This window comes from Diabrotica virgifera, chromosome 9, assembly GCF_917563875.1.
Source record: "Diabrotica virgifera virgifera chromosome 9, PGI_DIABVI_V3a".
NCBI lineage: Eukaryota > Metazoa > Arthropoda > Insecta > Coleoptera > Chrysomelidae > Diabrotica > Diabrotica virgifera.
In genome coordinates this window covers 108,478,055-108,491,099 of record NC_065451.1, presented here as the reverse complement: position 1 = coordinate 108,491,099, position 13,045 = coordinate 108,478,055, and the positions used below count along the sequence as shown (strand labels likewise).

Genomic DNA, 13,045 nt, shown 5'->3' with positions numbered 1-13,045 from the left:
ACAATATCTTTGTGTAGGAGGAGAAAATACTGCAGATGATCTCGACTTAGAAGATGAAACTATTAAGAAATGTGACCAATGTACATATTTGGGGGTAAAACTAACAAAGACAGGAAGAAGTGATGAAGCCATAAAAGACAGAATAACCAAAGGAAAACAAGTTATAGGTGCGTTGAATTCAGTATTATTGCAAAAAATATAAGACCGGAAACGAAAAAAGGAATATATAATACCATATTAAAACCAGTAATCGTCTATGGCTCAGAAGTGTGGCAGTTATCACAAAAACTTAAAGGTATTGGCAGTTGAAATGGATTTTTGGAGGAGAGCAGAGGGAAAGTCTAGATTAGAACGTGAAAAATGAGGACATCAGGAGACAAATGAAAGTACAAAGATCAATTATAGAAGACATCGAGAAACAACAGCTAATATGGTACGGACGTGTTAGACGTATGGGGGAAGAAAGACTACCCAAAAAAATATTAGGTTGGGTACCACCAGAGAAAAGAAAACGAGGACGACCACCAACAACATGGATCCAAGGAATCTCAAAAGCAATGTCAGCAAGAAATCTATCTGAAGAAGACTGGCAGAATAGACAGGCTTGGCGAACGGGAACCCAAAGGCGTATTACGCTGTGAACGGGATATATATATAAAATAAAAATAAATTGGCAGGCAGACCAAGTCGGTAAAAAGCAATCATTGTCTTACTCTGCCTATGTTCGAGAAATAGTTAATTGTTTAAAGTTTATTATACATATATGAAACGAAAATTTAAAATATTATAGTAATTCATTTTAAAATTTTAGATAAGCTACGAAGGAACGCCTAACTACCCATCATTCCCCAATAATAGAACACCTGCGCCTAGACCAGCGCCAGGTCCAGGACCAGGCTATCCAAGCGTTAGGCCACCATCTCCTGGTTTTCCTAGCATTCCTACCAGACCAACTCCATCCTACCCAAGTCCATCTCCAGGCTACCCAAGGCCATCTCCAAGTTACCCTAGTCCGTCTCCAAGCTACCCAAGACCCACTCCAAGCTACCCCAGTCCGTCTCCAAGCTACCCAAGGCCCACTCCAAGCTACCCAAGTCCATCTCCAAGCTACCCAAGACCTACTCCCAGCTACCCAAGTCCATCCCCAAGCTACCCAAGGCCTACTCCAAGCTATCCAGGTCCCTCTCCAAGCTACCCAGGTCCCTCTCCTGGTCCAGGATATCCCAGTGGAAGACCAACCGGACCACCTTTTCCTACACCCGGTGGACGACCCGGGCCTGGATACCTACCACCAGATAATAGACAGAAATATAGTCCTGGAGGCGGATATGCTTATTGAAAATAGAGTATAGAATAATTTTATTAAATTAGATAATTTTACAAAATTGCAAAAACTTTATTTCTTAAGAGTCTATAAATATATATTTAATAAATAAATATTTCCTTTTCAATTTTTATTCTGATGTAGATATTCAACAATTTATGTAAAAAATTCCTCTTATTACAAAAATTCTACATATTACTATTGTGTTTGTCATTTTGGGTGCTAAAAGACTGGGTGCAGATTTTAATTATTAATTTAATTTTAACCAGCTATTATTAATTTAATTTTATTTAAACCTAATGTCCTTTGGAACTTACTAACGTAGCATTTGGTACGAAAACAGTACCGAATTAGTTACTTCATTTAATTTATTGTAGTGTCTTTACCATACAGAGTTTTTGCAATTTTAAAATTGAATGAACAACTGAAAGGGTTTAAAGTAATGTAGAGTATAATATAATTATTATTACACATTGGTCGCCATATGGAAAACATATTCCCCATATTAAATTGAAACTTACATTGGCATATATAATTTATTATTACTAATAGACTAAAACCAACGAATTTCAATATATCTGTTTTTCTTTATCATGTTTTTAATAGCTGATTTTAATAAGTCTAAAATTATTGCTAAAATTTTAAATACAATATAATATAGACTGTTCGACTAAATAAATTCGTAAAAGTACATCAAAATGGTTCTAGTTATAAAAAGACTACTAGATCCCGTTTTAGCTTCAGTTGTTAAATTTTTGAAGTTTCCAACTCTTCTTATATTATACAATTCCCATATTGTTCCTAACTCTAGTGCCCTAGAGAGAATTTGTTTATATCAAAGCCATATTTGCTTATATATTTGTTTATTGAACATTACTACATATAACGCATTTAGTCATTTCAAATTTAAGAATTCAACTCAAATGAATAAAAGTAAATTGTATTGAATTTAGTATGACAAAATAATAATTAATTTAAATATTTTTTTTTGTTAAAACAAAGAGATATCAGAATTAAAGTTTGATTTATTAAGTAAGAAATTCTAACAAATTCTAAACTTTAGAACCTTTAGTCAGCTTAGCTACTAGAGATGATATATGTATTTTGGTGTAATTGGGAGATAGAAGAAATAAGAGAGAAAGGCGAGACTGTGACGAGACTGTGACTGTGGCGAGAATGTGACCCAGATTAAATAAAAAAAAAATCAAAAATATTACGATTAGTGAAAAGAAAGAAAAAAATCAAAATAGGGAATTTAGAATTTGAAGAACTAAACACTTCAAACACCCGCAAGTGACAATATTATTAATCTCAGCAGCAACAATGTCAGTGACTAAAATAGGTGAAGAAAACTTGGATAAAGATGAAGAAGAATGGCGGAGGTGGACAGAAAGACCACGAGAACCATACTGAGACCAATTGAAACACATAAAAATGAAATAAAATATCAGAGGTAGCAGAAGTAGCCATATATATCCATCCGATGATCCATACTGATGGTCAAATGTACGTAAGAGCGCTTATGGTTCTCTCTGAACGATATGAAATACAATATGTCTCTTGTTTTGATTTTAGAGCGAACTATTTTATATTGGTTTACTCCTGACTATTGGAATTTGGCCATGATGAATAGACAGGTAGAGAAGTGCAACTTTTAGACTTCACCGTATCTCCTTTCATTCATCATTCGTCTGGTTTGCAAGTAATATAAACCACGAGTAGGCGTAACTAGAAACTGGTCCCAACATGCGTGATTATTTCTCGGCAAATAAAACTTCGAATTGTTACATCAAAATGAATATAGAAGCAGAGCAAATGCGAGATTAGTAAAGTACTGAAATACCAAAATACACCAGGGAAATAAGGCAAAAATATACCATGTTCGGGACACTTGAGCAGCCAGGTTGCAAATAGGTTTTTTGGGTACTATATACCTAATGCATTATAAATACAAAAATGCCCGTCACAATTCGGACGAGAATTTTAGTTATTAACAAATTTGACACTAATTATTAGTGTCAAAAATGGCACCTTTTTCATTTAAATCGCCACAGGTAAAAAATACGGTAACTAAATGTCTTATTAATAGTATCCTTCTTTTAGTAGAAGAGTAAAGGTTAAAAACGGCAGTTTTTGAATTTGGGTAAAAATAAAAAAAATGCTGTAACTTTTGCAAAAATGGCCTTTTGACTTTCATATTGCACAAAAAGTTGAGTCGAACAGTCCATATAATGCACAAAAAATTTTAAGGCGATTCGTCAATTAGGTTAAATTTTATTCAATCTGTTTATCAAAAAGTGCTTTTTTTGCAATGTTATTGTTCAGAAAATAAGAATGATATAGCAGTTCTGTAGAAACCACGTGAAAGAAGAATATTTGTTTTTTCAACGAATTTAAAAACAAAATTAATAAAAAGTCATTTTTATTATTCCGAAAACATTTTACTAAAGTAGTCATTTTTGGCTTATAAATAATTTGAATAAATTTGTTAATATTAACTCTAGGTTAAAACTACTTTGGGATTTGAAAAGCTGGTATTTTTACACGAATTAAAAAAAACATTTTGCCTAGGATAATTACGGTCAAAGTTAGCCACTTTTTTTAATTCACAGCTACTTTGTTTATAACAATTAAGCAACCTAACTAGCGCCATTTTGAAGCTCAAGGTATATAGTTTATGTGTAAAGTTTGAACTTTAACAAAGTGGTAAATACCGCTTTAAAAATTACGTCCCAACGAAATCGATTCGTGGTCGGTGGAGGGGAATTATTAAAATCCGTGCGCTCAAAAAATGAAATTGATTCTTCAAACATATGCTGCGATTAATATCTCTGGAGCTTGTTGATGGATTTTGATTATAATTTTTTCAATTTTTATGTACTCGTAATCTTGTAGAGTACGTTATGTACACATATCCCCACCTAACATTACAAAATGTTAGGGGGAACCCCCCTTATCACTCAGGGATATGAAAAATAGATTACGACCGATTTTAAGACCTACCGAATATTCATATATAATTTCATAAAAATCGGTCAAGCGGTCTCAGAGGGCAACTAACACTGTGACATAAGAATTTTATAGATGTAAATATATAGATGGCTATTAAAAAATGGGGGTTGGTGATAGAAGAATAGAAATTAAGGGTTGTATGTATTTTTTGGGCCGGCGTAGCCGAGTGGTAGTGTGCTAGGCTAGCGTGCCGGTGGTCCGGAGTTCAAATCCTACCGCCGGCAAGAACAACTAGACATTTTTAAAAATGTTTATAGGTCCCAGGTCGACTCAGCCTGAATAAAATGAGTAGCTTGGGTAAAACCAGGGGTAATAATAGGCGGTTGAAGCGTAGCACTGGCCCTGTTACCTTCCTTGTATACCGTAGGCCCTAGATATAGCATTCTACCCTGCTATACTCCCAAAGCCACGTGAGCGGTATAAAACGGGAGACTATTATTATGTTTTTTTTTTAATTCTACACCATATAAAATTGACGTTGATAATTTTGTCCAAAAAAATAAAAAAAATGTCAGTGGGGCAACCCCCCTTATAATTTATGTGTATGAAAAGTAGATTAAAACCTATTCTCAGTTTTACAGAATATACGTGGAAAATTTCATAAAAATCAGTCAAGCCGTTTCGGAGGATTATGGTAACTAACACTGTTACACGATAATTTTATGTATATAGAAGTAACTGAATTAAATAATTAAAGTGGCTAACTTTGACCGCACTTAACCTAAGCAAAAAGTTTTTTTGAAAATTCTTGTAAAAATACCAGGTTTTGAAATCCGAAAGTAAATTTTACTCTACAGTCAATACTATCAAATTTATTCAAATTGTTTTTAAGACAAATATGACTCTACTTTAGTGAAAGGTTTTCGGAATGATAAAAATGCCTTTGGATTGATTTTTTTTAATTCTTTGAAAACATAAGTGTCCTTCTTTTATGTAGTTTCCACAGAATTGCTGTATCGTTATTATTTTCTGAACAATAATATTGCGAATTAAAAGCTCTTTGGGACAAACAAATTGAATAAAATTTAAACTAATTGACGAATCGTATTGAAATTTCTTGTGCATGATATGTACTGGTTGTCTCAACTTTTCATGCAATATCAAAGCTTAAGTTCATTTTTACAAAAGTTATAGCAAACTTTTTATTTTCGAAATTTTAGTTTTATTTTGCAATTAGCGAAGCCACAAATGGTCTTATCAAAATTCCAAAACTGCCATTTTGAACCTCTGCTCATCTACTAAAAGATGAATGCTCTAAGTAAGATATCTGACTACCGCATTTTTACCTGCAGCGATTTAAACGAATAAACTGCCATTTTGGACACTTATTTGTTAATAACTAAAATTCTCGTCCGAACTGTGATGGGCATTTTTGTATTTATAATGTTTTAGGTATATAGTACCCAAAAAACCCATTTGCAATCTGGCTGCTCAAGGGTCCCGTATTTCTCTGGACTAAAAATAAAGCAATGTAGAGCTAAATGACTAGGTCACATCTGGCAAGTAGAAGATACAGCTATGACATACTCGATCATATAGTGGAATAAAAGAGGAAGAAAGAAATGGGGAAGACCAAGATCAAAGTGGCTGCAAGAAGTTTAAGAAGACTTACAAGATGTAGGAGGTAGATACCAGCAAAGAAAAGCTAGAGACTAGAAAAAACAGAGAGACATCGTTAAGAATAAATTATGTTTAAAATAATGTGAATATTTCAAGTATCTATATATCGGAGTTTTCCAGTAGGGGTGAACAAAATGAGTAACACCGAGATGTAAGCTCCCCATCTCTAATTATACTACTAATTCATAGATCTATCCGATATACTTACCAGCGTATTCTAATTTAAGTCGCAGATCCAGTTTTGGATTTTCGACTACATACTATGTTAAAGTTTGTGGTTTTCTGGTCCCCGAGCAGATTCGATCCATTAACCCACTAGGTTACTCAGAGAAGTAAGTACCCACTGCCTTTCTTGGCCATCTAAGGGTTCAAAATACCTTTACACTATTATTATTCTTTTATCGTGCTCTTTTATTAGGACTTTTTCAAAAAAATCTAAGGAATAGAACTCCAGTGCATTGCGAAACTCTTTTGATTTACAGAAATTGTAAATTTTAGAAGATTGCATTTTACAATTGTGTGTAGGTAAATACCTGACAAAATAGAGGAAGTAAAATCCTCGATAGAAGCTTTGTTATTATGTATGGCGATCAATGTGTTAATAAGAAAATAATACAATGTATACCATCTAAATTTTGACATAATAACAACAGATATGGTTACCAAGAACTTGTCATATTTTAGGGAATAAAATATTTTAAATTTTGATTTACATAATGCATATACCACAAATGTGTACATTGATAAGCAATGTTCAATAACTTTAAGAGTTAGAGAATAGTAAACTCTGGTCAAAATCTTGAGTCAAATACGATATTTGTTATATTTGGGTATGGTTGCTTTCAGAGTATAGATTAAGAGTATTTTTTAAGACTTAATCTTTTTACAACTATAAATTCTGTACCATCTTCCATGTTAGCCGTCAAGATAACAAGCCGATTAAGACTCCAAACACTGTTATTTTTTAAATGGGATTAATCAGTTATCTCACTAGAATTAAAATCTTATTTAGTGTTTGGATGGCAAATCCAAACGTCAAAATTAAAAGAAATATTTAATTTTGATTGCAAATAATTGTGGTTTAATCCCATCCTAAAAATATCATCACTGCAGTTTATATACTTGGAAACGCAGGATTAAACGATTTGTTGACGTACTCATACACAATCATTATCGTCAGTGAGCCTCGGTGGTCTTCCTCGTCTTCTCCATTACATGATTCGTCGTATCCACCCTCCATCTTGTGTTCTTGCTGAGTGCCCTGCCCAGTTCCACTTAAGCGTCGTAGCTCTTTCGATGATGTCTGTTGCTTACTGACGATGACCTGTTTGTTATGTGGTCTCGAAGGCTCACGTTCAGCATTGTACGTATGTGCGTTACATGGTTCGTTGTGTAACTCGCGAGTTTATTCGCATATTCTTGCGTCAGTGGTAAAATTTCTGCTCCATAAGTTTGTATAAAACACACTGATTATAAGTCTTTCACTTGGGAAGAAGGGAATTTGACTGTTTAGAATATGGCTTAGTTTGGCAAATACTGCCCGTGTAAGGTCTATTTGCCTATGTATTTCATGTGTTTGATTGCCTCTGCTTATTTTGATCTCGTGTTCCAGATATTTGTAAGTGTCTGTTGGTTGTATGGTATTATTGTTAATAGTTACCTATATTTCCGCTCAATATGAGATTTGTCATAAGTTTAGTTTTCTCAAAGTTTAGTTTTAATCCTGCTCTCTTTTTAAGCGAATATATCATATAAACTGTATCCTGTAAGTTATCTCCGATTAATACAACATCATCCGCAAACCCCAAATGATTTAATCTATCTTTATTTATATTAATGCCCATATCTTGCCATTGAATGTTCTTAAATATTGACTCTAGAGCTGCTGTGAACAATTTAGGTGAAATTTTGTCTCCTTGTCTAACTCCCCGACCTAAGCTGAACTTTTATGTGTCTTCGTGTAGTCGTATATTTGATGCAGCGTTCTCATAGATGTTTTTGATTACTGACGTGTACCTGTAGTGTACTCGACATTGCTTTCAGGCTTTCAGTACTGTTTCAAACTCTACAGAATCAAAAGCTTTCTCGTAATCTACTGATACAAGAATCAGTGGTATGTTGTACTCGATTCATTTTTCGACTCCAATTTGAAAACTTTTTTATATTTGTTGTCCTAAAAAAAGTAAATTCTGACCTGCACATTATCAGCTATTATCGATAGTTGCAATCAAGGTTTTGTTCCAGACTTTACTATTTCTTTAGCCTTAGTTTGAACACTCCGCGAATGTTACCTTTAATATATTTGAGATTTAGAATTACGGCTTGTATTTTATTTATAAACTTTCGAGAAATAGTATGGTAAAATATATTTTTGTAAATAACTAGTATAGAAGTTTTAAGGCATAAGAAATCTTAAGCCATACTTTAACGATCTATTACGTTAGTTAGTGCGAACGTATACAAGGTAACCTGAAAATACATATGGAGATGTTCTAGAAATCAACAACAGGGTGCTTTATTTACATCTGTTACATTAAATCTAAACGATAAGGTGCATATACCTAATAAAATCAGTGTTTTTCAGGTTACTTTGTTCTTGTTTATACCGTAAAATGGGGTGACTTTATCCGATTTTGTAATTTAATCCTATAAAAATCATATTTTAAATTTTGCTACATTTTTCTATATGCAAATATGTTATGGGTTTAGGCGTCTACTTTCAGTAGCTTAGATTATAATTACAAGAAAATATTCATGACTTAGAAACAAAAAATAAAAAATGCCATTGGTCAAGTTCACCCCATCTGGGGGGAAGATGACCGCATATGCATTTTGCCTGTAAAATTATTTTTCTTGTAAGTGGGGTTAATTTGACCGTTTTTTAAACCATTTTTTCTTAATTCGTTATATCGGTGGATTTAACAACCCTTGGAATATTAATTCTTTTTTTTAATTAAAAATGAATTCTTAGATATTTATAAATTTGAATCGTTAAAAATAATTTTAAAAATTATACAGGGTGGCTGAAGTATATCACAATAGATATTTTTCTATGTTTTCGGTCAAATTCACCCCAGCGGTCAAAGTAACCCCATTTTACGGTACTTAAAGTGTACTTCATGATAAAAGTTTGATAAAACTGTCAAAAGTAAATAATTAAAATGTCTTAACAGGGTGAATATAACCAGCTCTAATTTTACAATGCTAACAATGTATTAAATTTCCCCAGCAAATTCTTTTTACTGCTTCAATACTGATTTTGAACATTTCTGTCCATATTCTTCTATATTATAAACCCTTTGTCACAAACCTTGTTTTTTCGTAAATGTTACCACGAGCCGCTTTGAATAGAAGCCGTTAATTTTTAATTAATGTTTAAAGATTCCATCTGGCTACATAGGTCAGATCTACAATGTCTTCCATATTTTATGTCTGGTATGCATAAAATTGTTATTTAGCGTAATACCCCTGGGACCTTTATGTCGTCAGTATATATTTATATTCGGACTTGTGCGTGGAAACATTTTATGGAGTGTATACAATTATTACATAACATTAGTACGACGGGCTTGGTATTACTAAGCCACTTTAATTGTATCTAAGACTCTTTGTCAGCAACCGAACATTACCATGTATTTCACCATCGTTGGCCGGCTGGAGCTCAGAGTTGACTTAAATTCTACGCTGAGTTCTTTATGTTTTTACCTAGATAGACGCAGCAGAAACACGACCTAACACGTAGAGCACAAAAAGATTGCTCAAACGGGGAAGCTGAAAACCCTTCGAAAAATAGATGATAAGACAATATGGAACGGAGCTAGAAGTACAGATATCGCATTCCCTGTCGACCACACCACTGCGCACTGTGGTGTGCTCAGCTCTATACGCCCTGTGGCGAGAACGCCATAGTGGAGCGGTGTACAGGTTTGTGGACAACGGTGTTTTTAAGTAGTCGGCACCCGAGATTCAATTCAAATTTTACACCGTTAGTGAACAGGATATACGACGGAGATGCAAGGTGGAGAAAATTAATAACTGGGTAAAAAACAAAAGAGTAGAACGGAATGACCACGTAAGCTAAATGAGAAGAAATAGGAGTAGTAAGGGCGGCGAAAGGCGGTTTACTAATATGAGGACGATCAGTGGGATGAGCACGAAAACGATAGAACGACAACTAGTTTCTAGAAAGTCTTTAACTCTCCAATGGAACTACAGCCCAAATCGAGCCCTCTAAGCACCCTTTTTTTTGCTACTCTCCTTCAGATTTACACTTTCAATATCTCTCTGGCATCAGTACCTACTCATTTTATTGTATATAACTAACTTTTCCTTGGTCTTGCCTGAGGATGACGCCCCGTCATAATTTCACTAATCGTTGCGCTAGGTGTTCTTAACATCTGATATGTAGATGTCATCTAACATCTGGGATCTGTGTTTATTTTATGGAACTTTATCGATAGATTTATTAGAATATTTTTTGTATTAAACTTATTTCATTATGGAAGTTAAGCGTCCCTGTTGTGAGTAGTTGTAATACACGCATCCCATGAGCAGCTTGTGTTGCTTGTTAACCCTAGAGAAATTGTGGCAAGTTGTATGACGGTTTATTACAATATTGCTCCCTCATATTTCTGTTCATCTTTGATTTGAATTTCCTATAAGCGTTTCCGAGATACCTTAAAATTATCGATGCTTTCTGTAAAAGTACTAAAATCATTTTCTAATGTTGGTTTAATTAAAATATTTCTTAGTCTGCTGGGCTTTTTGTTTTTTTATTTTAATTTTTAATTTTTGATGATTTTATTAAACGAAAATTATATTTATTTATCTTTAGAATTAAAATAAAATAATTGTTTAGAAAATCAGAATACAGCGAATTTGAATGTTTTTTTATTTTATATGTCTTGCTATAATATATTATTTTCTTAATAATCTAGGGACTATTTTCAGAGAAACACAGATCTCCTATGTTGGTACCACTTCTTCTTAAAAGATCATAAAATTTCAGCGTATTTTTCTAGACCGATTATATTATCAAACAACGTAGACTGTGATTTTCAATAAGACATTGTTTTCCGGGCATATAGACTAAGGTCCGAATAACATTTCTTTCTGGAATTTTCTCTGTAATTGTGATACAAGTTAAACAGTAAACCTAGAGAAAGGTCAAATTTTAAAATATTTTCACTCATAATTATTTCCGTATTTTAATTTCAAAACTGTAGAAATCAAAAAGAAGAAAAATGCGCTCTACGTAGGCCCTTCGTGGGATTGTAGGTGTTTCTCAATTTATTTATTGAAATCAATAGAGTAATCCTTTAGGTACCAATCCAACTTATCGGTTTAAGTGTTTTAAATAGTTTTAGCACAACTTCCTCTTCATAACCTTTTTCAACAAATCCTATATAACACAGCTAGTATGTATATTGCTTGGTTAACTAATCCATCTCCCGTTAAATATCTTAATATTCCGCTTAGATTTTTAGTTGGTATCGAAAACTTTTTTCTCCTAATTTTATTAACAAACACTGCCAAAAAGTGTTCTGTAATAATTTACCGACAAATGAAGAGTAGTAATTATTATTAAGTAAATTAATTTAAAATGTATAATTCAGTATTCTGTATCATTTGTATTGTATCTTCTCTCCATTAGTATGTAATATGCACTAAATTGTATTATATTTAAGATAAAATATAGAAATTATTTTTGTACACTTGCTTTTTTACCCCCATTTGAACATTGAATCAGCATATTTACCATATCTAGTAGGGGAGAGCTGAACAAAATCGGATACCAGTTCAAAACCTGTCTGTATCTTATGCTATGTAGCAAACGTTTGCTGCAGATTGAAATATTTTTAAATGACTTAAGTTTGATATACCAATGTCAATTTTCCTAAATATTTTAAAGATTTTTATTTTCTTTATTGTTTTTTTGAAAATATTGCAAAATACCCGGTTTTTTCCAATCGGTGTGATAAAACCAGGTAGTAACTTAATTATCATATAAAAAGGCTGGTGGACAGAAAATAAAATATTTATTAAAAATATAATGTGAATAAAAATCGAAAATCTATAAACAGATGAAGTCACAAATAAAAACTTCATCTACATCATCGTAAGCACTACAGGCTTCATGAGCCCATTTGTTGCAAGACACACATTTTATGCAGCCTTCCTTCGCCTTAGAACTTGAAAATACTTCATTGCAATATAGAAACACGTCGTCATTATTATCTTCCTCCGAACTCTTAAAATCTGCAATAGTAAGATATGCGAAACTAGTCATCCTCTTCTTCTTCTTGCAGTACCGTCTCCTATCGGAGGTTGGCTACCATCACAGCAATCTTAACTTTGTTGGCTGCAGCTCTGAACAACTGTATTGAACTGCACCCATACCACTCTTTTAAATTTCGCAACCAGGAAATCCTCCTACGTCCCACATTTCTCTTTCCCGAGATTTTTCCTTGGATGATGAGTCTTAGCAGAGAGTAATTTTCTCCTCTAGCCTGTGGCCTAGATATTCCAGTTTTTTCGTTTGTATGGTTTTTATGACTTCGCATTCCTTCCCCATCTTCAGCAGAACATCTTGATTTGTTACTCTTTCTGTCCATGGTATTTTCCACATTCTCCTGTAACACCACATCTCGAATGCCTCAATGTTTTTGATGTTTGTCTTTTTCAGCGTCCAAGCTTCCATGCCGTACAGCAGAACGGAGAAAACATAGCACCTCAACATTCTTGTTCTTAAGTTTATATTTATGTCCCGGCTGCATAGGAACTTTTTCATTTTGACAAACGATTGTCTCGCTATCTCTATTCGCCTCTTGATTTCTCTTGTCTGGTCATTAGTATCAATGAAGCCAACCCCTAAATATTTGTAGGACGTAACTCTTTCAACTGGCTGATTATTTATTGTTAAATTCACACTGGTGTCTAGTTTCTTCCTTACAATCATGAATTTAGTCTTTTTGATGTTCAGTTTTAGACCATATTTATTGGTATGAGTGTTTATGTTTTCCATCAAATACTGTAAATTTGCTAGGTTATCTGCTACTATTAGCGTGTCATCAGCGTTTCGTATATTGT

The 13,045-nt window shown here is 33.4% G+C and overlaps 1 protein-coding gene across 1 annotated transcript in view; it reads left to right on the top strand.

The window, feature by feature from the left end:
• LOC126892528 (uncharacterized) overlaps positions 1–11,668 on the top strand; it is a 269,556-nt gene extending 257,888 nt beyond the window's left edge. The window contains exon 4 of the mRNA XM_050662087.1: positions 812–11,668. Within this exon, the coding sequence (XP_050518044.1) occupies positions 812–1,339 (528 nt within the window). The 3' untranslated portion in view covers positions 1,340–11,668. The remainder of the gene's footprint in view (positions 1–811) is intronic.
• Positions 11,669–13,045: the final 1,377 nt, after the last annotated feature.